Raw genomic sequence first — 27,756 nt, 5'->3', positions numbered from 1 at the left:
CAGGGCCTGAAGGAACCTGGCAGGAAGGTGTCCCTGCCCATGGCAGCAGGGCTGGGACTACAGGATCTTTAAGGTCCTTTCCAACCCACACCATTCTATGATTTCATGATTGATTATTCTAAGTACTGACCCATCAATCAGATCTTTTTAGTCCTAGATAGCAATAAACGAATTTTGCAATACCTAGATCCAAAAAGTTTTTAAAATTCCTGTGTGAGTTGAAATATCTTGGACTACATCTAGAACTGGTGGCAGAGGTACAGCAAGCTCCAAAGCAAGGACATGTCACACATTTAAGGACAGACTTGACTGGAGCTATGAAAACTAGACAGAAGGAGCAGAAGTACCTGCCATTTAATCAGAATACACAACGTCATTGCAAATCTTCAGATCCTGCTGCATTGATAGTCCTCAAACAGCTGTCCACAGCATGAAGGAAATACATGATCTGATGTGGAATAATAAAAGTATGTGGCATTGGCTGAGAAAACTGAAATCACAGAATATTCTGAGTTGGAAGGCACCCACAAGGACCATCAAGTCAACTCTTAAGTGAATGGCCTACATGGGGTATAAGCTTGTAACACTGACATTTGTTAGCACCAGGCTCTGATCAGTTGAGCTAACATGTTACTAATTTTCAAATCTTTTAGGCAGCAGCACCAATGATGAAACTTTTGGAGCCATTCGCAGTACAAATATATTGTGGGTTTTCATATCTGTTATGAGAACCCTTAAGATAACAGTCAGATCTCCCCACTCTGGGGGGAGGAATGACAAAATTTGCCTCTGGGACAAAACTAATCTTTGGAAGAGTAAGATGAAGTTATGAGACAGAGTAAAAATGTCTCTTTTGGGGGCATATTTATAAGCCACCCAACCTGACAGTCCTGGACCCTTGTACCCAGCTGCCAAAGCCAAGCGAGGTAATGGCAATGGCTTGCAGCAGGAATCAAGAATCTGAGGTCAAGTCAGGCTGGAACTAATAATCAAAGTCCTCATGAAGACAAGGAAAATACTCAATTTAACTAGAGCCAGGATGAATGTCATCATAACCCAGAAAGGCACCAAGCACTATCTAGGAAGAGCAGGACTGGAGCAGGACAGGTGATGGGAGGTGCAGAAGACCAGGGCAAGGAGGTGCTGCCTGTACAAAGGCAAGGATTAAGACAGAACAAGAGCCGGTCAAAACATTTTACAGAAGATAAATGAGGAGAGAAAAGCTTTTCCTAAAGTCCTGTCTGAGACATACATCATGAACCAGTTCACAAGTTCTAACCCAACTGTAGCTGCCTAAAAGGCTTGGAGCCAAGCCAAGCCATATTAAGAATTCCTCTGACACCCAAAAGAGTCCTTCACAATCTAGGACACTTTGCATACATTTCTTTCTAGGAAATTTTTAATACCAATAAACAAAGGTTAGCAATAGCCAGCCAAAAAATCTCCAACAGATACCTGCCAAGGCACAGTGTCATGATAGGCTGCCATTACAGCAGTGCCCATTCTTGCTATTCCATCTGTTTCCTCCCACTCCAACCATTTTGCCCCACTGATGACAAGTAACATAGCAGTGGCTTGCTCTCCTTGAACCTGAGAATTGATCAGATCTAGAAACTATTTATGCTGTTCCAGTTCCTTGCTTTTGTTTACAATGTTACATAAGGATTTGTAATACCATGGCTGAGAAAGTAGAACAGTAGATTCCTACAGGCAGGAATAACACAAACCAGCGTTGCCATCACAGCCGACACAGCATCAGATTGTAACTGGGGAGTGCAGGAGGAAAGATGAACTTTTATCAATATTTAAAACCATTTTGCCAATGAAAAAAATTAGTAACAGAGGAAAACAATGCAAGATTTATATCCATCTGACAGTGGTCAAAAGGCCTGATTCTCTAGAAGACTGTTTTGCTGCCTTCCATTTAGAAACTGCCATGATGTCTTACTAGAAAACTAGATTTACATATGCTGGATTAAAAATTAATGATATAAAGAAAAAGGAGCTTGGTTCCTTGAGAATCTTTGAGAATCTATTTGCAATATCCTGTGTGCAGCAACAAGCCTTTGCTGTCATATTATCCATGAGATAGTCTTCGTTACAATCATTCCAGATACATAAGCACAGATGTAAAAATAACTATCAAAAGATCCTTTAAAGGAAGAGACCTGCCTAATAGAGTAGCTGTTGAGACACTCATCATAGATTCTTCCAGAGTGCCCAGGAAAAATCCCCAGTTTACTTCAAAGAAGTCACCTGCACCACACCCCAGTTACCAGTTTCCAAAAGAAAAGAAAGCCCTTTGTATGAACTGTTTTTGCCAGCCACACTGAAGAAGAGAGACCTGACTCTGCCCAGGAGATGCATATGCTTCCTAAATGATTAATTTTTCCAACACTCTGCTTGGATACTTTTTCACTTAAGACTCATGGCTCATACTATGTTTTTCAGGAGAATGTGTAACTTTGGGTGAATTGTTTTAGGACTAGGAAGTAAAACATTTTTATTCCCCTTATTTTTTCATGTTTAAAAATATATGGGATTGTTCTTTAATTCTGCACTCAACGCAAAGTCCAATCCATATTTTCTAACATACGGAAGGGAAATTTGGGCATCTCCAGTTCCCTTTGTGGAGCCACAGCACAATTCCCATTGTCACTGTGACAGGACCAGACTTCACTACTGTGCTGGTCCTCACAAGAAAGCAATAGGATCACCTGGACCCAACAGATTTCCACAGTGAGAGTGTGTGCAATTGCTGATAAAATACAGACTCCTCCCCAAGCTTTTCCTCTCTTGATACCCTTGAATTCCAAAGTGCAGTTGTGTCTAAAACTTGAATTGATGTTCAGTAATGCACAGACATGTGCAAAATACTCTGGATTCAAGCTATGTATATGGCCTGTATCAATGCAATAAGGTCTTCTTGATTCAGATGGGGATTCATGAGAGTGCTATCAGGAAAGGAATATTTATAAAGTAGGAACTACAAAACTCCCAGTGTTAAGTACATAGTAGTTTGAATTCATATAAAAAATAGCAATTTCATGAAAGTACAACACCATAACAAAAATGCTAAAACAAACATACTACACTTAGACAAAATGAGCTCTCTACCAGTATTTATGGTCACGTACTGTGGTCTGACATTGATGTTTCTAACATCATATCACTTTCATTCATTTCAATCTCAAATGTTTCTTCCAATGGGCGACTGGTATCTGTACTTTTCCTTTGATTTGATGTCTCTAATGTTACTATGCCACTTTCATCCAGAGTTTGTCTTTCTATGTCGAATTCTCTGAAATCCCAGGGAGGTGAAATTATGTTCTTTAAAGTCTTCACTGTGTGTACATCGAAGTCATAACATCTTAATTTGTCTTTGATCTCTGTTCCTAGGAAAACAGACAAACAATTCGTTCATTTCAAATTAATACTCTCTAAACTGTAATCTCAAAGAAACTATCATTCAGCAACTACTGTAATTCTCTGCTTTCAGACCATCAAGGAGCTGCTGCTGCTTAATGACTGAAGCTAAATAAGTTCTGAAAAAATCCAGCAGCCTCCTTTCTCAAAAAAGCACAATACAAGAAGCACAATTCAGACTCAAAAAGTCTGTTTTGAGAAGTAATTGCCAATTCCCTTCCCAATTCTCCAAAGGGCTTTTTTTCTTGTTTAAGTTACACACAGCTTGGTTTGCATTAATGCATATCGCATGGCTGCACAGTTCTTCCAGATGTGTTAAATGACAACATATGGAGCAAGACAATATTGAGAAGAAACATCTGTTTCAATTGTGTGAAAAATCTGCAGGAAAAGCTCTAGAGCACATGGATGACTTTTACTTTTAATGCTTCAGCCTTCTTAACATCTTTGACAGGACATCAACTGTGTTCATTACAGATAAATCATTAAGTTCAATGAAGCATAAACTTATAAAAAAATATATTTTTTTTTCAGAGAAAAAACTTTCATAGAAAATTTAAACCTACGGCAATATAATGTATTACTGTTATGAAGTACCTTTTTTACCATATATAAAGGTGTATTTTTGGAGTCAGAAGAACCTATCCTGTCTCCACAGAGACAACTTCTGACAAGGTGAAAATACCTTACTCTACAACAGCATTAGCATTAGCTCTGATTTCCTAACTCCATACCCCTGTTTATTTTTTCCCCATTCCCTTTGCAATCTAAGATGCCACAAATCAGTATTTTCTATAAAATAAACCATTAACACCTTTAATGAGAAAGCGTTTCCTTTCTTTATGCTGATGAGAGTTTACTGTCATGATGCTCACAAAAACCAGTGGTCATCTGCAATTGCTGCTAAGTTCTTACTCAGACATTAAAAAAACCAAACAAAAACATCCTCTACTTTGTGAGTTAATTAGGTAGTGGTAGGCAGTCCTTTTTGACATAAGAATAACACTCCTCTCAAAGGACTCAATGACTTAAGAGACACATAAGTTAGATATTTACCAATATAGGCTTCAGAATCACCAATGTACATTTCTATGCAGTGTCCAAGCATTGTGACTGAAAATGTGTCATCCCGTCTGAGACCAAGGGCCTATTAAAAAAAACCAAAAAAAACCAAAACAGTAGAAAATATTTAGCAGCAAATAAAAACATTTACATCTTAAGTCTGCAATGGTTCAGTTTATTGGTTTGTTGTTCCACAATGTTATCTGAGCGTAGTCTTCACTGCAAAACATTGCACAACCAAAATAACACCATCATATGAACTGGCTGAAGTAGTAAGCAAGGAAAGTATGAAAACCAAACCAGAAAAGAACAGACAGGAAATAATTTACATATCATGAGATATAACATATGCTGCTGTTTACTTACTGTAAAATGTCTAGGTTGGAAGTAGTTAAAATTATTTCAGGTGCATGAGAAGCTTATGTACATAAAATGTAAATTGCAATTCAAAGTTTGCCAAAGAGGCCATTTTTTACCTAATCAATGAAGTATAGAAGATTTAAGGAAAAAAAAAATAGGATTATAAAATAAGCACTTACTTGGAGGCTGGAAAAAAGGCTGCTCTAAACCCAAACCAGAGTGAAACAGTAAACAACAGAATCTATGACTAGCCCTTCAGCTGAAGCCAGTTACATACCGTGTGGAAATAGTCAATGGCGCTTTCAAAATTGCCCATGAGGCTGTGTATGTAGCCAATGGCAGAGTAAGTAGAAGCATTCTGAGGGATTAATACCAAAGCCTGGCGATGGTATTCCAGTGCTTCTTCATACTTCCTGTTAGGGTTAAGTGCAGGAGATCTATTAGTAAGTTTCATGGTGAAAGGTGTTTTTACAATACCCTGTGGGTATTTTCCTTAGCAAAGTGGAACACAATTGCACCAGAACTTTAAAATTATTGCTTCACACTCTGAACATAATAATAGAATTTACAAAAGACTCATGAATATCAGCAATTTTCTTCTTCAGTATAATTGAGAAATCACTATTCTCCTTATGTAGCAAAACAGCCTAGCCTACAGCTAGGTCCCATTTAGAGATCTTAGCTATTTGATATGGTAAATTGCTTTAGATGTTTAATGGTGTTCATTGTAGCACAGGCTTTCTTTCTGTAGCTTTCATTTGTCTTCCTGAGGGAGAGAAGTAGCAATACAAGACTAAATCACACATGATTCAAACTGAGAAAAGCTCTCTGGGTAGAAATCTCACAACCCTTAAGCGTTGTGTACACTGGTACCTTCATCATTTTATGACACACTCTATGAGAAAAGGAGGTTTACACATATCCATGATATCTATCAAATACCAACCTGTCTTTAAAAATTACCTATTAATTACACTGATTATTGCATTTGTTATTTTATAAAATAAGGATTAAATGTACACTGCAACTTTACTCTGAGAAATTAAATTGTCACATTTGACATCCTAGTTCCACATTGTTAAAAATAAAGATAGATATCACATGTTCACAAGAAATTTTAACATCCAAAGTGATAATGAAATTATGCAATGAGCCAGACATGAAGTTGTTAGAGGGCATCAAGTAATTGAGGAAGAAAAATTATGCAATTATTTGATTGCTGCACAAACCTTTCACATGATTTCAATTTCATTTCCACTCATAGTATTTACATGTCCAATCGACTACTACTGTATTTGAATATGCTGCTTTCATTTCAACCACATAATATTAGTGAGTAGATATATATCCAGTAAATTCATAATAGCCCTATTATGTATTACAGACACTACTAAATTAGTTATTACAGAGTTTTTTAGAATGTCAAAGCTTATGTACAGCTGCCTAAATTCTCAAATTGATTTTCTTGGAAGATGGTTTACAAGTATGTAAAAATATTTTAGCTTTGATTTCTGAACCTGAGCAAATATTAGAAGTTGTACAAAGCAGTTAGTAACTTACTCTAGAAATTAAAAAAAAGACAAAAGTAATTATAAACAAAACAAGTATTTGAAAAGACCCTGCAATTATACTCATGAACAGATTTCAGAAGCATGCCTTTTGTTAGATCTTGGCACAAGGAGTAACTGTTATACGTCCTTATTTCATAATGAAAATAAAGACTAATTGGAAATTCAAGCACAAAGCAATTACTACCAAAGCCAAAGCAGAAGTACAGCTTTCATCTACCATAATCACATTCTCATTAGCAGCTTTGAAACAAAAATTACAGTGTACACCAATTGAGCAATTAAAACCACTAAAAATATTTTTTAAAAAATGCATTGATTGAACAAAAGAAAGCACTGGCTAAAGTCAGATTAAGGTAATTAATGAGAAAACGTTTCTATGTTAAAATTGTTATAGCTTGTATATGTACTTTGCACTCTTCCTATTCATGGAATGGAAACATGAAACAAAATATTAAATAGTTTTCTTCTGAAAAACACAGATTAAGACACCCATGCTGTGTTATAATGCCAGTGAATATTTCACTTCAGTAAAGAAAAGCAAGTGCTAATCCAAGCAATTAATTGGCACAAACCCACCTTTATGTTAATTAAATCAGGGCACATATTTCAGTATGTGTGGGACAGTGGAGAGTTAAAATTCACGCCCATACAAGCATCTAAAAGGCTACAACTAATTCCCTAATAAGAATCAATAGTTAAAGAAAGGCTTTTACATTAAGTACTTTAACTTTTGTGTAATAAATGCAATATAAGGGATGATTAATGTAGCTATGTTCACAAGCTGATTTAGAGAACCTATTTCTTACAGGTTAAGTCTACACTGCTCTCATGTGGTACACAATCTTGACATAAAGGAGAGAGAAAACACATTTGTGCAGCATTACAGAGAAATGGAGCTCCATTACTCTCTGCTTACTTGAGTTTTCTGCAGACATGTCCCAAGTTGTTCAATAAAGGCTCCCACTTATCAACTGTTACCTGCAAAATAATGCAACAATTCAAATAACTGCAGCTTCCTAGACTTTAAATTTTGTCTACTTTAAGAAAACAAAACCAACATACAAATGAATAGAGAATTTTATGAACAAGAAAAATAACACAAGCATTTTAAACTCCTAACAAAACACACAAGCTCAAAACCTGTATTCAATAACTCATTTTTCTATTTTTTACATTCCCCAAAGATATTAAAACTTGATGCAAACCAAACAAAACTTGTTTTCTACTTAACTAGAAAAAGTCAAGTCTCAGCCTAGGAGCACTGAAGACACAGCTTTAAAATATAATTTATACTGTATTACTTTTATCTTAAAATAAGCACAACATGTTTTGTCACAAGCTATTACAGAATTTGCAGGAGTTTTAGAGATTTATGACCTTGCATGTTATTAGAATAAATACCTCATTTCCAATAGCTTTGATTTTTTCCAGTGCATCAAGGAACCACTTTTCTGCAGTTTTCCAGCTAAGGATTGAAGGGGTGGGAAGGGAAAAAAGTAAATTAATGAAGAGTTTTCATTAGCAGTATGAGAAAACTGTATTCAAAAAAGATTTCTATGACATTATTTCATCATATGAGTGAAATTAAATATAAAACCCAAAAATTTACACTTGGCTATATTTTGCATTGTGGCCCTAAGAGCTACCAAGACAAAACTAAAAAAAAATAAAATAATCAGAATCAAATTAAAATATTGACTAAACACTTCTTGTATAGGTCAGGTTTTTTCCCTAGAATATATTTGGAACTCCTAAGCTGACAAAATGTTTGCTGTACAAAATTTTATATTATGTGCACAAATAGATGCCTTTTCATGCATTCAACTACACAATGACAGGCACATGGAAGATAGCATCAATCTCTGGATGTTCCTCAAGCATTAAATTCTGTTCTTGTTCAATCCTAAACAAGGAAGAACAATGTAGAAAGCAAGGATTTAAGGTGAACACCATTTAAACTATAACCAAAAGACAGTATAGTCCAATATAAGTACTTTTGGGGAGATACTGGCACATTACAATTCAGAGTAATCCACATTTAAGATAGTATTTGATTGTATTTTGCAAGCTTACTCTCCATTTTGAAATGCTACCACTCCAACTTCATGCATAACAAAAGGATCTTCAGGTGCAATGCTTAAAGCTTGGCTGAAAAACCGTTCAGCCAACTTGGAATTGTTGGTCAAACCATATTCCAGTCCAATATAGAGCATCGGCAAATGACACCTAAAAACCGTAAAACAAAGTGCACGTTTGTTTCTGTGTGGTTGTCAAGAATGGAGTCACAAACTATAAAGACATGCCAACTCTTTGCATATGTTTATGTACATCCAAGTAAAAGCTGATTTGAATGGACTACTAATCTAAGGGGAAGTTTAAAAGACTTTCCATCTCTGTTTAACAAGAGACTGAACTCCAAAATGTAATTGTAACTTGTTCTGCAATCACATACATTTTCTCAGCACTCAAGTTTAATTCTGATGATTTTTCCCTTAATTTCATTCATACATTTAATTTACAAATAGAATATAGAAGTAATCAATAAAAGAATTACATTTACCAGTAACCACAATCAAATACAATAGTTTTATATGCAATATAACACAATTAGTTCACGACTCATTTTACAATCCCCTCCCACACCATGAAAGAGCTGTTCGAGCTATTACTATACAGCAGTAGATGAGCTAGTATGACAGCCATGATTCACAAATTTCAGAAGATGTTCAGGTAGAATTTTGATTACCTATATATAAAACTTGTCTTTAGACTGATTTGTCTGATTATAAAATCAGAATAATAATCACAAATAATGCAGTTAAATGCAGACAGTTAAATTATTCGGGGTTTTTTTTCTCCCTTGTTCTCTACCAGGTAATTGTTGCAAATGCATTGCTACTGCTTAAAGGGATGTAAGTCAATATTCCACACTTCTTTTGAATTTTGGATTCCTTTGAATCTCTCTGAATATGATGTTTGTACACACCCTTTCATGAGCTGTGCAGCTGTGAAGTACGCAGCCATTGCTTGGTCATGCTCACTCTCCACTGCGAATGAATGTCCATATGCTATCCATGCAGGGCCATAGGTTCGCTCCAGTGTAGTAGCTTTGCTAAAAACAAGGGCAAGTTACAAGCAAACACATTTGAAATTAAATTTCATCTGCTTCAGATGACTAGTTAGATAGCAATGCTATGCCACATGGTTAGGTATCTATTAAGATAATTGTCTGTAACGACTAGTGGAAAACAAAGTTCATTTTAAAACTTCAAACTATTTAGCACTTAGAAGCATCACACATTCTTGTGAATTGGTTTTATTATTTCTGCTATTGTTAACAGACAGAAGGAATTATTTTACATTACTGAGCAATAATTATTTAGTAATTATTTAGTAATATTATTTAGTAATAATAATTATTTAGTAGGTGAATTGAGTAAAATATCGAAAACATTAGTAGTGACTCAAAACTCATTGCAAAATCCTAGCTATACATTTTAAAATAAATATATTCTATCAAATCCAAGCTTAAGAAGTGGGATATGAAAATACCAAATGAACACTTAGGTTGAAATTTTGCCATCTAATTGCACTAGCCTTGAAGAAGATGAACATTTGTCACTTCATAGGCCGTGCATCACAGAAGTATACAAAATATCACTCAAGTCTTGAGTTGAGAACTGCAACCTGATCATCAAGTCATCAACATCGAGACTTTACAGAAAGGAGGACTTGACAAGAACATTAGGAAGCTATGTAGATTATTCTCTGAATCTGAAGGCAAGGGCTTTCATAACTAAACAGCTCATAACAAGTGTGCCCAGTCTTTTCTTAAAAGCTTCTGACATGGAGCTAATACATGTTCCATAAGTGTTCTAGCATATTGCTTAACTATCCTTAAAAACTTATTTTTTTTCTAACATAAAATCTAAATTTTATCTGTCACAGTTAAACTCATTATTTCTCATCACAGATCATAGAGAACAGTTTGTTCTCTGTCTTCTGAGACAAAACTTAACATATTCAAACATTTCTATCTTGCTACCCGTGACAGCAGTGAAAGGTATGTGGGTATTTGACTGTGTTTTCAAGTTTCTTTTTTGGAAACCACTGTGTAGCCCATAGTAGTTCCCAGCCTTGTTAGCTTTATACTATCATTCTTCTCCAAGAAATTTAAGCATCTTGTTACTATTTCACTTTTAGCAGACATCTTTTCCCTTTTGCCAGAACTACTCTGAATTTTGATGTTTGTTGTTTTTTGGTTTGTTTTTCTCTTCAACATATCTACAGATCCTTTCTTGCTGTCTAGAGATGCTTGTACACTTCAAGATGGTTTTCAATTCAGCACCAAACCAAATGTATCATTTAGGACAGCCAGTTGAAGAAATTCCCCATGCTGCTTATAAGGAATGTAAATATTTTACTCATAATAATCAGGCATTTGAAAAATCTAAATGACTAACCCATCTTTACATATATTGCCTGTAAAGGTCTCAGGAGAAATTAGTCTTACAGGTTGATTTATGCCTTCTCAGTTTAAGCTTACAGCACCAGAACAAATGTCCTACTTCACAAAGGTCCCTGTGCTGATATTCACTACACATACAGAAGACCTACAGGAAACAGCATTAAACAAACCTGAAAAGCCTACCACTGCTTGTGCACAGAAAGAACTTGACATCCACATGTCAGAATTTTCCATATAATTCTTCCCTTTCAGATATGAAACCTGAACCTGGGAGAATGCCTGAGTGTCCCTCAGCTGAGAACTGAGGCCTGATCACCTACAGCTGTAGTTAGCTCAGCAGCATGAGTGACTGCAGGACTATGCCTGCCCAGAACAGGAAAGGGGACTGCCTAGAGAGATACAACATATGTCTTCTTCATTTTTAAAGTATCTCTATGGACCAGGTCTAAATTGCTATACAAAAAAAAAAGGGTGGCAACAAATGTATTTAAGTAGTAACCAGTTTGTTGAGGCTTCTTTATGAGCTTACGAACAATCATGAACATTAAATGTTTACTTAGCAAGTGAGCAACAGATTCACTAAGGAAAACAGAAAAAAAAATTACCTGAGATATCTTCTAGCGTGTTCATTTTTGTGGCCAACCATGAGATAATAGCATCCTACTGCAAACCATGACACCTACACATTAAAGTCAAAATAGAATATTGTTAGATGCATCACACTCATTTTAGTGAAGCACCAAAAGAGAGGGAGACATAATAATTACAGAAGTTAGGAACATTTTCACTGAAATCACAGTCAGCTCTTCAAATTATTTGGTGCTACAGACAAGCTAGAGCTGCTGGCATGTCCCTTTCTAACTGGGGCTTACTCAGCCTCATGAAGAGAGGTAAGTGGAAAGCTTATTGCTGTCCTAAATTATTTAAAGGTAGGGAATACAAGGCAGAGCCAGATTCTTTTCAGTGGTGCAGTGACAGCACAGGAAGCAATGGGTACAAGGTGCAACACAGAAAATTAAGATCAACTCAAAGAAAAACAATTTTTACTGTGAAGGTGATCAAACACGGGAAAAGGTTGCTCAGGGACATGTAGACATTTATTACTGTAGCATTTGTTTTAAATTATTAATCAAAGTAAATAACTCACACTGAATACCTTTTACAGGTACTTAGTTTTATAAAAAGAACTTTGGCATAAGGAAATTACAATGCAGAGAAAATAAAAAGAGCAAACTATTTCTACAAGCTTCATCCAGAAACAGATTTTAAATTCTGTAGCTCAAACTAATACATTACAACTTTTATGTGCTTTCACCTAAAAAAGAAACTACCTGACAACAAAAACTTAGAACAACTTACAGGATTATTTGGGTACAAATCCACCAGTTTGTGAGAAAGATAGAAAAGCTCTACATAGTGGGAAGATACAAGAAAAGAAAATTAAAACATGCTAAAACATTTAGATGTTTCAAGTCTTTTAGCTTTCCATAAAAAATATACAGAACATCTAAGATTATTAATCCATAAATAAAAATAAAAAGTTTTCTTTTAACGGTAATGCTTCAAGCTGCCTCAAAATAGATTGTTTTGCAATTAGCTAAAGAAAACCCAACCAAAACAACCCATAAGTCTTCACAGAACACAAATAAGCAGCTCTACTTCCCACCCTTTAAGAATTCTGCAACAACTTAGGTCATTAACATAGATTAAAATAAATGCCAGTAGTATTACACTTGAATGTACCTTGTCAAGGTAAAACACTATTCAACTTCCTACATCTAAAAGGTATAACATACTGGCTAGATCCATTTCAAAGTAGAGTCCTGTGCATTAATATGCTGAAAATAGGACAAAAGCAAATAAATTATTATATTATTTGGAATAATTCCAAGTGATTACTTCTTTAGTAAAAATAGTAATTCTAGTTACTGGAATAACTTACTACAGATTTTCTAATAATAGCAGCAGTAATGAGCTACAGGATAACCATTCTATTGCCCATGCAATTTCAAAGGAAATAGCATTATGGCACATAAAGTTTCTATTTCTTCAGACCACAGTGCTCTTCAACCAAAGAGATTGTCCTGGAGCACTTTTGTATCAACTCTCAGCTCCAGAAAAAAAATCATACAACTGGCTTACAAAATATTAACTTATGTACATAATGCTTGTCAAGGCAGCTTTAGAAGAAGAATCAGAGTACTGGCCCCATTTTCAGATGTACTTAGCCATAAAATAACTAGGAGGTGCTATCACTAATCACCAAGAAGTGCCAATACACCTAATGATCAATTTGCGTACATACAATGCACAGTTCCCAAGAGACTGCACAGCATATGAGCTCCTTGTTCTATTTTCCAATTGATTTTAACGACATTCAAACTGTTCACTTGATTTATATGCAGTTTGGAACGAGAAAAAGCCACCCCAGCTGCAAGTAAGCTATTTCTGTAATTCCAATGAAGGTGTTGCATGATTATTAATTTGCTTGAACTGACCAGAGGCCTCCACAACAGCAAAGGCAAGAAGAGTCTAGAATTTTTTCTATCACAGAATAAACATGTCTACCTAAGCATACACAACTGCTGAACAGTTCTGTCTAGTTTAATTTATTATGTTTTACTGTTGACCAGAAAAAGTAAGCCAGATACTGTACAAAGATCACCCGGAAACAGAAATCACAATGACAGGGATGAGGCAGTGTAGCTCATGGGCCTCCTGGCTACACAATCCAGTGGTTAAAAGATATCAACACTAATGACCATGAATTCTTTGCACATCTACTTTCCCCTAACCCTCAATCCGGCTGTCAGCTCTGAAATTCCCTTCTTTACCAGTTACCACTGTTTTCTTGAAGTGGCAGGTAGGAGGAAAAATATATGTAATTTTTCAAATGGTATATAAGGGGGTTTCCTGGCATCTTTAATTCTTTATTAAAATTGGGGCTTTACAGCCTTCTGTTGTGTTGTATAAAACACTGTGTTCCTTACCATTTGCTTTGTTAAGCTCCACAAGTGTCCCTATATGTACAGGTAAACAATTTGCATGGAAGGGATCTTTTTCCATCACTCTAAAAAAAAAAATTAAAAAAAACTGTAATGCACATTTCAAGAACTTTAATGTGTTAAAAGAAAACTGCTTGTATAGCATGTAATGTTTGAGTAAATTACCACTTTAGGCATTAGAAAACTATTTGTGACTTAAAGACAACTATTAACAGCATAATAAAGGCTCTCTTCAGACCAGAAATATAACAGTTAATTTAGCTTAACAAAAGGGAGTAACAAAATTCTTTCAAGCTGAATATACAATTAGAAAATCATAATAAAACGCTCTTTTGTTTTGCAGGTCACTTCATATTTAACCAGCAGACAGAAAACAAAAACATTTCTGTTCATATCCATACATTTGACAGTAACTTTCAAGCAATAGTCCTCAACTTCCTGAGGTTAACAACAGGCAGTATGCCTTCAGAGTCACATTTAGCTCTGTTGTAAAATTTTGTTTCCTGTGGCATTCAGAAACACATCCATGAGTCCAGACCTACAGCAGCTGAGAAGCAAGCCACGGTAGTGTTCTGACCCCTCTGAGCAGAGCAGCAGTGCATGTCTGGAGTGTGTAACCACCCATACACGATACCTGGCCATCAAAATTAGAAATAACATGCTTTCAAACTAGCTTTTAAATTAATAATATCTTTTGATCATTATTTTTTTTGATCAAAGATATCATTATTGGCCAGAGAAATCAAACTTCCTAACTAACCAACTGATTCAAACCAGTTCATTCTGAAGGCCAAACAAGAAGTAGGTAGAGAGCACATGAAATTGAAGGTACCAGAATAAGGAAGAGGATGGATGAAGGGAAGTTCAGTACAGTGTTGATTGAGTTTTACCTTGGATACTTCTGATATGTATTATAAAAATACCATGTCTTGCCAGACACAAACTACACATTTTAATATATGACATGTATATTACAATACACATCAAATTGTTATGTATGTTTACCCATTGAACAATAATATTTGCTGTAAGTCCAGGCATAATTATTACACTTCACCATAGGATAAAAAAAATCTGAAAAGTTGCTTTGTACACTTACACTGAAGTAAGCTTGTAACACATTTTGAAGTCACAGTTGTAATAATGCCTTTCAGCTAAGGATACTACCACATCCAGGTTTTCCTGAAGACCATCTACTGATTCAGGAATCAGTGTTTCACTGGGTTTATTATACTGAAAGACAAAAGAAACAACATTTGAAACAAAAACTAAACTAAAATCAGATGGTATAAGTATTAATATTTTTAGTCCTAAAAGATTATTTAAGAAGCTTTAAAGTTCTTAAAATTTTTATTTTTAAACTGAAAGTCCATAAAACCTGTATTTGGTAAAATGCTTCTTTAAAATGTATTTAAAAGCTCATTTAGAACACGAAAGATGCTTTCCATGGTCAATATGTTTTGTGTAGGCTGTAGAAATTAAAACTGAACAATACATATTTTTTTGGCTCCTTATCACTTTATCTTTGGATAAGAATAGTCTGGAATGATGTTGTTATAGCCTAATATTTTCAGGTAAATGATCTTCTGTCCACATTATTAACACTTTTTTTCCCCACCTAGAAGTTTCTCAATAAATACATTTTCAAAAACATAAATCAGAATTTCAAGTTGTCACCATAGCAGAAAACAACCCAAAACTGCATAAAGTGAGAGGTACTGCATAAAAAATTTTGAAAATTACAAAGTCCATATTTATTTCATTGTTCAGAATAAATAGGATCCAAGAAAATTTACACACAAAGTCAAGACTTCCAATCAATTCTCCAGATTTTTGGGACTTACCTTTTTCAATTTATTCTCAAATAAAAAGTGAAGCAATTCCTGTTCTTCTTCCGTACACTGTCTATTAAGAGGAAGAGATTCAAGGAGTTCTTTTTCTATATGAATTAAAAGACATTGAAGTGGTCATATTACAGAAGAAACACCAAGATCCAACTTTTCAAGAACTTAGAGATATAAAGGATTTTATGATGGTCATCCCAACTGCAAGAACTGTAACAGCACAGATACACTGAAACAGATAATACTACTAATTTTGGAAATTAAGGATTGATTAGTTATTCCTTCTACACTTTAAAATAAAATGTAATAAGGATGATTTTTTTTTTATTTACTCCACGCGTCAAATGTTATCACTTAGAATGCTCTATTAACTAACATCTAAGCAAACCCCAGGAGGGTTTCATTGGTTCAAAGCCTGTGAAATTGAGAATACAGGACAAAACTTTGTTTGGGCTGGGCAGAGCAGACGAGCTTCAGGAGCTAACAAGCAGGACAGTTGTCTTACCATGTTTCTTTCAACTCTTAGCACTGCAGGACTGAAAAATAAAAGTTCAAATGCAAATTTGTGCAAATCATAATAGTCACTCATTTCATACATCTTCTAGTCTTATCATTTTGAAGTTTGCTACTTTTTGTATTGCCTTAATTTTTATCTAGGAAAACACATCATGAGAAAGCAGGTAATTTTTACTTGTATTTGAGAAATACTTCTCTCCAGACCTTCTTGTGCTGTCAGCATATGGTGTGATGTTAAAAGATCAAATGCTTCAAAGCAGTAAACATCAAGCTTCAAGGCCTCTTTGTAGCTGTAAGTTGCCAGTGTTCTATTATCCAAAGCATCATAGATCTTCCCTCGTAAAAGGCATATAGAGCTCTTGATCTGGTGGAAAAGCAGGACTGGAGGTCAAAGACTGAATCAGCGTTTGCATTTTAGTTTTGAGCACAAATCAAATATGCTCCCTGGAAAGTAAAAAGTATTTCATGTATGATAGAACCTGATTTTCTAGTGCTGTCTTTAAATAAAAAGTTGTCTCTACTATCTCAAAGAAAAATCCAAAGAATGCTCTGTCACGTTACCTACTGCCGAACAAACAGATGCTCAAAATAAAAACAGGAGGACAGAGTTCATCTTTCCTAATGATGGCATCCAGCTCTCTGAAACTGAGTTGTAACTTAATTATACTAAATTCCCTTCATATCCAACATAGAGAAATTGTCACTTCCAAAGGCAATACACTTCTTTGCTGACCATTAAGCCACATATTTCATGCAGAACAAGAATGACCACAGTAGAGATAAAAAAAGGCCAAATCAATGGACTCAATTGTGTGGAACAGAAAAATATATCCTCGTTTTCAATCCAAAACAGAGATATTCCAGAAAAGAAAACAGTGAAAACCCATAATTACCAGTTGTTCTACAATGTTTATTAACTAACATGTTTTCCAAATTCCCTTGATAGGTATTCAGTTCAGTCAGAAGGCCACAAAAGTGTCAGCAAAAGAGAAAGTTAACACATTACCCAACTCTATCATCAGACATAACAGTCCTTTAATCCCATTATACCAGCTTTCAAAATCAGTTCATATCAGCAATGTAAACCATTTTGCTACTTCAGTCTTAAAGGGAAAATGCTGTCTGTCAATCACCTACACTGTAATTTCAGCTAATAAATTTTAATTTGTACCTTTGAAACTAACAGCTCTTCACAGGCCCTTCAGCATACACATTGTACCAATCTCTTTAAACTGTGTGTCTACACAGAAATTTTTCACTGAGCTTCAAAACTTTCACCTTCACCTCACATAGTTTTCACAAATGTGATCAAAGAATATCCCACTGAGAAGAACACTTGAGTGATTATGAAGTATTTAATTAAAAATAACTGGAGAAGAAGAAAAATTTGCTTTGTTATCCCAGAACCTGCAGCCAAATTGAAAGCAATGTTAGAATATATTATCAAGAAAGAGCTAAAAGACTGTAAAAACCAATGCTAGATCATGAAGTTCCTGTAAAGTGTCTGCAAATAATTTATAAGAAGCTGTTGAAAAACACTGCTTATTTTTGCAAACGGAGTTATTTTCATACAGCTACCACAAAACATGTGAGTGAAAGAAAAACGATTCAGGATTTCTGAAAATTATGTTATCTGAAAAAGAAAGCTTTAATGCAGTTTCAGATTCATAGAGCTGTGAAATCACTTTCTGACTTCATAGATTTTCTTCCTACAAAAATATTTCTTAAAATAATGTCACTTACTGAAGACTGTGACATCTCCCAGTCTGTGGCAGAATCTTTCAACCCACTTTCATCCTTCAAGTACTTTTCAAAAAGTCGTTTGTTGATTGGCTCCTCCATATCAAGAATATCCAAGGCCTGTTGATGCTCTTTTGCAGCATACTAACCAAACACGTGCATGTAAAAAACAAGGTTTTGAAAAATTTGTACATAAAGCATCAATAAACACAGCATCATGTTTCAAAGGCATAGGTTTTATCAACTAGTGTTTATCAGCAGGTTTTTCATGCATGCATTTTCTTATTTGGCTATTTGTCATTTTATAATTCCAGTCATCTCTTTTACTGGTCATCTATAATATGCAAAATGATAAAATAATAAAAATATGCAAAAATTATAAACTAAAGTACGTACAGAAAAACGTATTATTCAGCATTATGCAGTCAGAGAGACAGGTATAGTTCTAAAAATAGTTAACACAACTTTTAATAAAATACCATCATCTTATTCTATAAGCAGCATATTATTCTATTTCAAATTTTTGTATTTAATCTATCAATTGATTCAGTTGTGTTTCTGAAAGCACTTCACTTTACCTTTTATGTATGACACTTTATAAAGAAGTACAAAGCTGCTAACTATAGTCATACAACCATAAGTCACATCTCCTCTGCTCAGATTACAACCAGCCAAATAAAAGTGTAAACATTAAGATGTGAGACCAAAATGCTTCACATTCTTTGCCCCCAAAATATTAGGGGATTATTTCCTGGGAAAAAAGGTCAGTTGGATTTCTTCAGGTAAGTGCCACAATGGATACTCCAGTGACCCAACTGAAAGTTAAAGAATAAAATCAACTGTCAGAAAATTTAAACCTGAATACATCTATCCACACTGCCAATCAGGTACCTAATCTTCCCAAGATGTGTCTTTTATTTAGTTTTGTTTGTTTCCAGTAGGGGTTAAAATGTGTACTCACATGACATCTAGCTGCAAGGTAGCGACATGCCTCATACAACTGAAAGAGAAGTTTCACACACATCAGTTATAAAGAGAGAATGTGTTTGCTTACACTGCAAAAGGAGTCCCTTTTGCTCTCTCCTTTTTCAGTTATACGGCTTCTTCACCCCTTTCACCACCAAAAGTCCTTCCTGACCAAGCGTGTAACACTTTCCCTTCTACTAAATTCTCAAAGGACACTTACTTGACTCTTGTCTTTACCACTCATTATCAGAGTGGAAGGAAAATTGAAACAACTACATCTGAAGTGACAATCCACCTTCCCATACCTGCTGCAGTTACATCCCTGGACCCCTTCTCTTTTCTGTGACCCTATCTGAGAACAATGCTTTAAACCTGACCAATTGAACACAAGGCCTTATAAACGAAATATAGCTTTCTTAATTACTTTTCATATAAACATAAGTCTGTGATGGTGGAGAAGTCACTGTGGTGAGCAGCAGAGCGTTAAAAGAGGGGTAACAGTGGCATGCCTTTGACTAAAATGACTTACCTTATCCAACTTCCGCGATCGAAGGGCGTGTGCTGCCCTGTGATACTGAGCTGTTAGGTAAAGACACTGGGCCAACCAGTAGATATCCTGTGGCTCCTCTAAAGTGAAAGAACAAATTATTATCCACTGCTTTAAAATATAGCTTCAAACATTTTAATACACAATGTTCATTTTTGCTTCACTAGAGAAGTATCTTCCCCCTACTCTAACATCCTATAGAGTTACAAAATTTTATTTATAAATATGTATAAACTAATTACAGTATCTATCAGTGAGAGAGTAAAATGAAAAGATAATCAGATTTTAACTATAAAGACCTCAGATATTGCACGGGACAGTGAATACAAAGAATGTCATAACAGAGGTGTGTCATGAGAAGGAGACAGCAATGATACAGACTAAAAAAAGCAGCAGTTGCAGGTTACTCTTAGATACAGGGCAGAAAAGAACAACCCATAAATGTCTCTCAATTAAAAGACCAGTGGGAACCTAACAACAGTGAAAGCACTAGACTTCCATAGCTTGGAGCTGCAATTTCAGAAGTGCAGCTTGGTACCCTCCTTCCTTACTGGTTTGGTTTGATCCCAACCAAATCCTTTGTGGGATCAAATCCCTGGAATGACTTTAAGAAGTGTAAGTGCTTGTGGCTATGGACAGCATCAACACCTTCCCAATGTAAACCCATGTTGTACTTGTCACCCAGGGCAGCCCTAAGTCCTCTGGGAAACCACCATGATCTCTTGGGTTTTTGTTTCTTAAGGAAGGCAAACCTTAAGGTTTGTACAAACATGAATTTTAATGCAAAGTTCAAAAGGTAAGGAAAATAAGCTCTGCTCTGTTTAAGAGAACGGCATTCCAAAGATCACAAAAATGCACTTAAACCAAACTCAAAACATCAGCATTTGGCCAAACCACACTAAAACCCCATCAAAACAGAACAGTATCAGAAAGAAGTTCATAAAATACAATGTAAAAAGCAACCACTTACCATGAGAGAGTGAAGCTACTTTGTCAGCCCAAAACAGGGCACTTTGATACTGTTGCTGTAAAAGCATGATAGAAATAATTAGTATTCCTTTGGGGTTAGCTTTTCTGGACAATATTGAAATACACTGTACATCAGTCAGATTTAGTATCTTGCATGTAGTCTTTAATGAATGGTGATTCATATTTCAGGTCTTTGTAACTTAAAAAATAGTTTAAAAGGGCCAATACTGTAACCTCCAAGGAATATCCAAAAGTAATTTGGACTTTTTCATTTATCTTCAATAAAATCCAGGTATGTTTGACCAAAAGTTATGTGCTGTGTAAGTATGGCAATAGGTTGTTAGTTGAATTGCCATCACTGAAAAAGTAGCAAGAATCCCCATCTCCAGATAAAAAAAATACTACTTTTTAGAAGAAAGAGAATACAAAATATAAAAAAAGGGCACCAAAATTACTTCAGGTAACTTCAGCAGCACCATCTCTAATCAAGAAATGTTCATTCTCCAGTCAAGGTGCTTCAGCTTCACATAAATCCATAGTGCCTGCATGCATTTCCCCTTATTCTTGGATACACATTTTCACTCATGAGACTCAAGCTTGGCAGGAGTGAAACAGGTAAGAGTGCTGGCAACCAGAGATCAGACAGAAGCAGAATTTGAAGGTATATCCCACTAACCCAGCTAAAGTTGCCACCAGATTTGGGGTGCCAGACAAAATCTCACAGAACTGGCTGGGATTATCTCCTGAGAAGATCACCAGGCACTCTTGCTGTTCCTTTTTATCCCTCTCCACGCAAAGAAGTCTAATGTGATCCCCAGGGTATGCTGGACACTTAACAGATACCCTGCCATTGCAAGGATTTGTAAGACTTTACAAGAGAGGGCAGCAAGAGGACAAGGGGGAATGGATTAAAACTGAAAAAGAGAGTAGGTTTAGATTAGATGTTAGGAGGAAGTTCTTTGCTGTGAGGGTGGTGAGGCACTGGCACAGGATGCCCAGATAAACTGTGGATGTCCCATTCCTGGAAGTGTTTAAGGCCAGGTTGGATGAGGCTGTGAGCAGCCTGGTCCCTGCCCCTGGAAAGGGGTTGGAACTAGATGGTCTTTATGGTCCCTTTCAACCCAAACCATTCTGATTCTCTGAAGACTAAGAAAGCCTTGATGACATCTCTCCTCTCCTGCACCATTGCAGTTGTGGAATTTGTTCAGAACCTTAGGGACTGTTTAATGCTTTTGGAGTACAAGTCTGGCAGTCTCCTCTGAAATGCACACACTGCTGGTATCCCAGTCCTCATAAAGCACTACACTCCATGACCTAAGTGGTTTCTTTTATCATATGTTCTGACATTTCCTACTTGATAGGGATTAATAATACCCAGCAAATTTGTCAAAAGAATAGTTTGTTTTCAATCTGAACTCCCAAGGGGGAAAAAAATCCACAAAAACACACAAACCAACCCCACACACATTTAATAGCTGTCTACAAGAAAAGACATTTAAAGTATTATCTCAACACCACAAAATAAAGGTATAATCCAGGCTTACAAGGCAATGCTCCGTTGAGCAGTTTTACAGCATTAAAGGATGACACATTATTACACAAAAAAGCAACTTCTTGTTCCTCCTGATGCCCCTTCTTCAGAAGTACACAGCTGTCTATACAGCTGTGTGGCAAAGCAGCTTGGTGAAACATTTCAACACAAATGTGAACAACAAACAACAAACTAAACCAATCAAACCCACCAAATTAGCTTAAGTCCCTAATCATCCTTTCAGTCAGACTTGCTGGCCACACAGAGAAATGTCTTTGCTGAATTTAAGGGGTGTGCTTTTCTCTGCAGTGATGCCTGCACCAAGTCTGAACTGGAAGGAGAGCAGAACAGTTTGATGCTACATTTCACCTAATTTATATATGCATTTTCCCTCTTGTGTATTTTTTTTTTCTTTTTTGCCCTGCAGCAACATAATTGCTGAATCCATCAGCAAATGAAAACAACCCTGCCCTTGTAAGAGCCGTCTGTGGCATTGCAAGAGTATAATGGGAAGCTTAATCACCAGGTAGAGAATCACAGAATGGTCTGGGTCAGAAGAGACCTTAAAGGTTGTCTAGTTCCAACCTGCCATGGGCAGCTACACCTTCCACCAGACCAGGCTGCTCAAAACCTCATCCAACCAGGCCTTGAACACTTCCAAGGATGGGGCATCCACAGCTTCTCTGGGCATCCTGTTTCAAGTTCCACCCTCACCACCTTCAAAGAATTTCTTCCTGATATCTAATCTAAACCTAACTTCTCTAAGTTTGAATCCATTCCCCCTTGAAACAATCATAGAATCAATTAAGGTTGGAAAAGACATCCAAGATAACGAAGTCCAACCTTTGCCAGAACCCACCATATTCACTAAACCATGTCACCTAGCGCCATGTCCACTTCCAAGAAGGGTGACTCCACCACTGTCCTGGGAAGTCAGTTCCAATGCCTAACCACCATTTCACCAAGAAGATTTTTTTTTTTTTTTCTGATGTCCAACCTGAACCTGCCCTGGTGCAACAGAGGTCATTTCCCCCTGCCTCAGGTAAGTACGGCCCAGCTTGCACAACCCGAGAGGGCGGGATCCTGCAAATACGCCTTCGCTACACAGCAGCCCCACGGCGGCTCCCCTCCTTCTCCACACGAGGGAGAAACCAGGAAAACCCACCGGGAGGCCCCGGCTCCCGCTGGAGACCGCACAGGCGGCGCTTCCGGCCCGCCGCACCCCTCTCTGACCGCCTCTCCTTCCCCTTCCAGGGAAAACGGGACATAATTACAAAATTACGCCCTCTCCGCCGTTGCAGAGGCCGGCACCGCTTCCCGCCCCGCCCCGGCCTCCTTCTCTGCGGGAGCCACTCCGAGAGCGGCTTTTCCTCGGGGAAAACCCGGGGGGCTGCCGACCCTTCCTCAGCAGCCCCCGCTGTGCGCTCACCTGGTCGATGTAGTGGCGCACTCGCTTCCTGAGCCGCTCCAGGTTCATCCTCCCTCCCTCCCGCGCCGCCCTGGATGCCTGAGCCGCCGAGGGACCACGGGCCGCTCGCCGGTGCAGCGCCCAAACCCGCCCCCCGCCTTCTCTCCCTCCCTCCCGGAAACAGCGCCTCGAGCGCGGCGTTCCGGGAGCGCTTGGCCCGCCGGGGACATCCCCCTGCGCGGGCCCCCGCCCCCACATCCCCCTAAATAAACATGTCCTGGGACTTTTCTCTACAGTCCATACTGTAGAGAAAGAGAAATTTGTGGTGAAGGGGTTCTTCACCGTTTCGAAGAGAAAGACTGTCCGTAGAATTTGGCCCGAGGGAATGGCCTGAAGCTGTGCCAGGAGAGGTTTAGATTGGATATCAGGAAAAGGTTCTTCCCCCAGAGGGTGGCTGGGCACTGGAACAGACTCCCCAGGGAAGTGGTCACGGCACCAAGCCTGACAGAGTTACAGAAGCTTTTGGACAGCACTCTGAGGCACACGGTGTGACTCTTGGGGATGGTGCTGTGCAGGGCCGGGGGTTGGGCTCCTTGGGTGATCCTTGTGGGTCCCCTCTGGCTCAGCATTCTGTGATTCCGTGATTCCTATAGAGATCTGTTGCCCTGAGAGCTCCCTTCGGCTGCTGCAGCTTTGTGGTGAAAATATTCCCTCAGGACTTTGCTGGGATGGTGGATGGTGTATCTATGAGGAGGTTTTCTATGAGTCTTGAATCTCCCAGGCATTTTTGGTGTCGCACAGATTGGGGAATCATTTACTAGGACACTGCTGAAACATGTCAGCTTTTACTACTGAAACCCAAGTAATGTGAACCATTAAAATGTCTGATTTGAAGTAATTTGGCCAATACATCTTGGAGCCGGTATGTATGGAACAAGAAGGAGAATGACCTGTGTTAGCTTCAATGGAGAAGGAAGACTTGTGTCAGGGTTACAGTGTGGAGAAAGCCACAAAGGTGGCAGGTGGTCACAAGTAAATAGTCTTCATTTGAGGAAAATGGATTCATGTGCCCTCTCTTGAATTATTTGCAATAGCTGCACTTTGATGTAAAACTGTTTGATTTCAGTGATTTGCTCCATTTATTAGTTAGGCCAGCTTTTCACCTCACGCTGTGTCATCTTTTGGGGGCCAAATCTTCTCTGATGCCATTGAATGTGTGTGCTGCAGACAGCAGACACTTGTGCCTGCTGTAAAGCATAAATTTATTCTGGGTTTGGTTTTTGGTTTTTTTTTTCACTCAACTGCATTTGTAGGTCTGCTACTTTTTCATATTTTGGAAACCAACATCCTGGGGAAAGCAAAATCCTTGTTCATCTTTCCATTAGATCACATTATGAAGAAACTAAACCCTATGATAGTTTCTTTGGATCCAACAGTCCTGTCTAGTGAGGGTTATCATGTTCAACTTCCCTAAATACAACTTCTGGGTGTCCAAATACCTTCCATAGCAGGATACAATCAAGCTTTTGTACCTACAATTCTCAGAAACTTGTGGCTTGTAACAAGTACTACCATTCCACTCATTGCATTTGTTTGTTTAAAATCCTCTTCAAAATCAGTACAGAAATAACAGCATATGTATTCATCAGCTTGTTGGCCTTTCTGTGTACAAAAAAAGGTGTTTGAGTGGGATTTTGATAACATTTAGAAACTGCTGAGTGGTGGAGCCCATGATTTGTCCTATGTGGCACATTTCCCTCTTGGACTAGGTGTAACAATAAATCCCCAGAGATCAGTGGCTTCTGTTCAGTGTGAGACATCAGGGTAGCAAACTGCAGTAATTCAGAGAGAACAAGATAAATTTAAAAATCATAGAATCATAGAATGGTTTGGGTTGGAAAGGACCTCCAAAAATCATCAAGTTTTAATCCCCCTGTGAAGGGCAGGGGTACTTTCCACTAGACCAGGTTTCTCAAAGCCCCATCCAACCTGAGCTTGAATGTCTCTAGGAATGGAGCATCCACAACTTCTCTGGGCAACCCGTTCCAGTGCTTCACACCCTCATCATAAAATGTTTCTTCCTTGTATCTAGTCCAAATCTACCCTCTTTTAGTTTAAATATCTCAGTAGAGAAACTGAGTTTGAAACTTCATGAAATGCACAACAAAAAAATGAAATAAATTATGAAAATTAGGAGTTGGTGCTAACCGCTAAGATAGAAATCTTGGCTGGGGAAGAAAAAAAAGATGCACAGGAAGTGTGGGGGTTGGAAGAGATGAAAATGCTCTTGTTGGGGATGGGTGACAGTTAAGAACAGCCGTGGTCACCAGGAGCTGCTCTGAAGCACAGAGAAGACCTCTCATCTGTAGGATCTTGGAGCGGTCCAGGGAACGCTCTATGAACGTGGGGAAACAGGTACAGAAATGCACATAGAGAGTGTTATATCTCTGTTAGCATCTATCTGGTTCTAACATTGTCAAAGCAGAGTACATCATCTCATGTTGCTCTTTAACATGTATTATGTGCTGCTTTTTCATGTTTTCCTGAAAATTTAGCTCATCTCAATGAGATGTTTCTGGGGCTAGAGCTCAGAGGAATGGTTGCTTAAGCTATGCTGGGGGGCTAAAGCAGTGTGGCTCCAGGGGCTCTGCTCAGGTGGGCTCCAGTCCTGTTTCTTCAACAGGAAGCAGGTCTGACATCAGCTCTCATGAAGTAGCTGGTCATTCAAAGAAAGCACCCATAGTTTTGCTCTTTCACTAGGAGTTACATAGGCATGTGGGCAAATAGATCTGGCTGACACATCATGTGAACAGCAAGATCTTTGTGAACTGGTGTTTGAGGCTTAAAAATTATTTTAGGTGTGAACAGGGGAAATTTTGAACGTTACGTAGTTTCAAATAATATGTAAGTTTGTCTTTCAGATTCAAAACCAGTAGAGAGCAAAACTACTGTAATGGTTAAGAGGTGTTGATATACCTACTGCTTTGCTTAATAATACTTTTAACAGTGGGTATGGAGAGTCAGTTAAATTGATTTCCAAATTTGCATTCAAGTATCTTAAATCTTGAGAGGAAGTGAAGGGCTCCAGTGCAAGTCATAGTAAGACTTTCTCATTTTGTGGAAGTTCCTTTATTTTTATCTAATTTTAGATCTCTTCTTTCTTTTTTTCTAAAAACACCTATAGACATGATATGTGCTGGTGCTATCACATAGCTTCTTTCTGCTGCTTTTAAATTACTGTTTCTGAGTCAGTTTGGTGCTTGCACATTTCATAGAATCACAGAACAATTCAGATTGGAGAATACTTTCAAGATCATCTAGTTTCAACCTCCCTGCCATAGGCAGGGTCACCTTCCACAAGACCAGGTACACTTGATCCAGTAAAAGTGAGCATGTTCGCTTTCAGTTTGTACATGAAAAAGTCTTCTTTGATATTGGAAAGTGTCCTTGTTTCTTGCTTGAGTATTGTAACTGAAGTGAGGCCTCTGAAATGGAGGTGTATTGAGGTGGGAGAAGTTCTCTCTGAAGCTCAGGAGCAGGTGTCAGTCTTTCTGGGAAGGTTTCAGAAGCGGCCTCTAATTCAGCGGTTTTGCTCAGGTAAGTGGAAAAAGTGCATGACCTTCTACTATCCTCATTCTGAAGATTTTCTTCTTCATCCCTGCAACCCCAAACCCATGTGGGCTCCTGTTCCCAATGTTGTGTATAAGTACTGCAGACCAGCTAAGGGGCAGCCCTTGGCAATCCCCACTTTACAGAGGCAGAATATCTGAATTGCTCCTATGGGGTGTGACTCTCCCTCAGCTGCCTGCAGCATGGCTAAATTTGGGAAAAGGTTTTATTTTGATTTTCAGTGTGTCTAAAAAAGGCAGTTTGGGAAATGGACTGAACTTGATAAACTGAGGACACCTGTGGCATGCATGGAAGGGGAGAAGGATGGAAAGGAAAGCAGTTGGATTTATCTTGTCTCCTACCAGTGTTCTTTAATTATCTTACAGAATTCGTGCCTTTTCATACAGAAATTGTGTCATCTCTTCTATGTCTAGGCTTATTAGCGTGACATTTCTGTACCTGATTTTCTATTATTTGATTGCTCATGATGAACTATGTGAGCTGTCAAAAACACAATCTGCAATTAAAGTGAGGCCTTTATTTAAATTTCCTCCTTCTTATTTTATCTTGGCTTACACAACTGCTGTAAATCAAGCCTGCCTCTTCCAAACATCTTTCATCCCATTAGTCACTGTCAGGCAAGTTTGACAGGTCTCCAAAAGCAGAGTTAGTTTCTGCAAGTTTTGTGGAAGTTGGTGTCAAGATTAGAGAGATGTGGACAGACTAGTGCCCCT

The 27,756-nt window shown here is 37.6% G+C and overlaps 1 protein-coding gene across 2 annotated transcripts; it reads right to left on the bottom strand.

The window, feature by feature from the left end:
• Positions 1–1,381: 1,381 nt before the first annotated feature.
• CDC16 (cell division cycle 16) lies at positions 1,382–23,546 on the bottom strand. Of its 2 annotated transcripts, XM_005516577.3 has the most exons (18): positions 23,435–23,546; positions 20,476–20,530; positions 19,488–19,585; positions 18,954–18,992; positions 17,996–18,136; positions 16,457–16,616; positions 15,737–15,831; positions 14,992–15,125; positions 13,878–13,957; positions 12,247–12,296; positions 11,493–11,566; positions 9,406–9,531; positions 8,493–8,645; positions 7,821–7,884; positions 7,336–7,397; positions 5,126–5,261; positions 4,483–4,573; positions 1,382–3,395 (listed from the first exon to the last, which is right to left on the bottom strand). In XM_005516577.3, exons 1-18 carry the CDS (start codon positions 23,480–23,482, stop codon positions 3,130–3,132), a joined length of 1,872 nt encoding a protein of 623 aa, XP_005516634.1. In that variant the 5' UTR covers positions 23,483–23,546; the 3' UTR covers positions 1,382–3,129. The 2 variants fall into 2 exon arrangements, with proteins under 2 accessions (XP_005516634.1, XP_014107895.1); XM_014252420.2 differs by lacking the exon at positions 9,406–9,531.
• Positions 23,547–27,756: the final 4,210 nt, after the last annotated feature.

This window comes from Pseudopodoces humilis, chromosome 2 (genome assembly GCF_049639895.1).
Source record: "Pseudopodoces humilis isolate 2021_Gansu_Grassland_sample_001 chromosome 2, ASM4963989v1, whole genome shotgun sequence".
Taxonomy (NCBI): domain Eukaryota; kingdom Metazoa; phylum Chordata; class Aves; order Passeriformes; family Paridae; genus Pseudopodoces; species Pseudopodoces humilis.
The sequence above is the reverse complement of the archived record's forward strand: the minus strand, read 5'-3'. Positions and strand labels throughout refer to the sequence as shown.

Coding starts and splice junctions, on each gene's coding strand:
- CDC16 (XM_005516577.3), bottom strand. CDS start 23,482: ATGAACCTGGAGCGGCTCAGGAAGCGAGTGCGCCACTACATCGACCAG. Junction 18,993..19,487: donor GATCGCGGAAGTTGGATAAG/GTAAGTCATTTT, acceptor CTTCTCTTTCAG/TTGTATGAGGCATGTCGCTA. Junction 15,126..15,736: donor TTGAGAATAAATTGAAAAAG/GTAAGTCCCAAA, acceptor TTTGTCTTTCAG/TATAATAAACCCAGTGAAAC.